Source organism: Ciona intestinalis, chromosome 5 (assembly GCF_000224145.3).
Source record: "Ciona intestinalis chromosome 5, KH, whole genome shotgun sequence".
NCBI lineage: Eukaryota > Metazoa > Chordata > Ascidiacea > Phlebobranchia > Cionidae > Ciona > Ciona intestinalis.
The window spans coordinates 5,001-6,808 of NC_020170.2; the positions used below are offsets into that span (position 1 = coordinate 5,001).

Sequence of the window (1,808 nt, forward strand, 5' to 3'; positions counted from 1 at the left end):
GCCAGGTTTTACATTTTAATTTATGTAAGCTTTATGTACCCCTATATATGCTTTCTTCTCTTTAACCTATATAAACCTTTGTAGACTCAGTATCCACGATGGAATCAGACGAACTCCTTCGACCAGTTGCCCCAATACTGGATTGGAAGACAGTTCACCACAAGTTTCCATGGGCAGTAATGCTTCTTATAACTGGAGGCTTTGCTATGGCGAAAGGGGCAACGGTGATAACATGATTACTTAACTTATATTGACGTTTAAAGTAAACTGTATAGTTTTAAACTTAAGTGCGTGGCATTGAAGATTAAATGACAGGCGATGACCAAATATTGTCTCTTGAACGCAAATATTGAAAGCAACTATATGTGGCATAATGTTTGTTCGACAAGTATTGTTCAGAATATGTCTATGGCATCCACGCCCAATATACACACGCACACATCGTAACGTCTTTTTGCAAATGCGGTGTCAAATAAGTCGTGTAGAAATCAATGAAGAGGAGAGACAAATATTTATTCTGTTTTTTTTAGAAGAAATGCTTAAAATGCACAGGGTATAAATCTGTAACCTAAGTTGTCCCACCACTCGCGAATGTATAAGTAATTATAACGGGTCGGGGTAAGATGGTACATAGCTTTATTCCCTTTTACTATTTCGTTTGGTAGTAAACAAAATATTTACCTAATTATATACCAAAATTCTTCTAAAACCCTCTAAAGATGCATTGTTTAGGAAGAAAGGGATATTATGTCCTAATGGTATCGGTCTTACCTCACAGTACTATATAAAGATACAACCATTAAATATTTACAGTAATTTATTAAATACAGGAATCTGGTTTCTCCGAATGGTTGGGAGATCAACTGATATTTCTTGGTGGAATCGAAACTTGGGCGATCTGTCTCATTGTTACAATTGTCGTATGCTTGTTCACCGAATGCTCAAGCAATGTGGCGACCGCTTCAATATTCGTACCAATACTGGCACAATTGGTAAGTTCATATACCCACTAAGTGTCAGAACTTATACTGTTATAAGATTACCCGCCACTCGAAGAAATATTCGGCAGTTATTCAATCGTAGTTTGATCTCACTTTCAGAATATTTGCCCCATGTTTTTATCCAATCTGCCTTATAGGATATTTTGCAATGCCGCGGTTACAGCGTAAACAGGAAATAATAGGATCCAGGTATACCATCTTACCCTACAGTACTATATACATTACATACGTTATAGTCTATAGCCCTATACTATTCTCATATGCTAACTATACCATGCTCATACTCCGCAATTTATCCTTCAGGCTCAATCACTTGAAGTCCATCCCTTGTATCTCATGTTACCTCCAGTATTGGCCGCCTCCCTAGCTTTCATGCTACCAGTTGCAACTCCACCAAACGCACTGGCGTTTTCATATGGTCACCTTAAAGTCATGGACTTGGTAAAACAATAAACTTACATAGATAGCTGACTAAGCCTAATACATGTTGCTGCCAGGCACATTGTAAGTTCTAAAAGGATATTTTGGCAAATTAATTTAGGGCCTACCTACATTATAAATTTAAAAGAGCTTTCCTGGAAAAGTCTTTTGTAATCTCACAGAAGCCATTAAAGCGTTATTAAAGCGTATCTTCGATATAAAACCTGTCTATATACGATTTTAGGAATATCTTACCAACTAATGTCTTTGCTATTATTAAATAACTTATTTTAAAGCCAAACAGTTATTTATAAATCTACCCACAGTAAACCCACAATTAGTTATAGTAGGGTGGGGAAGATGAGACACCTTATCTTCACAACTCCC

General features: G+C 36.7%; 1 protein-coding gene across 1 annotated transcript; it reads left to right on the plus strand.

The window, feature by feature from the left end:
- The first annotated feature begins 61 nt into the window (after positions 1-61).
- LOC108949489 (solute carrier family 13 member 2-like) lies at positions 62-1,472 on the plus strand. The gene is made up of 3 exons (XM_018811836.2): positions 62-224; positions 831-992; positions 1,305-1,472. The coding sequence occupies exons 1-3, from the start codon at positions 99-101 to the stop codon at positions 1,452-1,454; spliced, it is 438 nt and encodes a 145-aa protein (XP_018667381.1). The 5' UTR covers positions 62-98; the 3' UTR covers positions 1,455-1,472.
- The last annotated feature ends 336 nt before the right edge of the window (positions 1,473-1,808 follow it).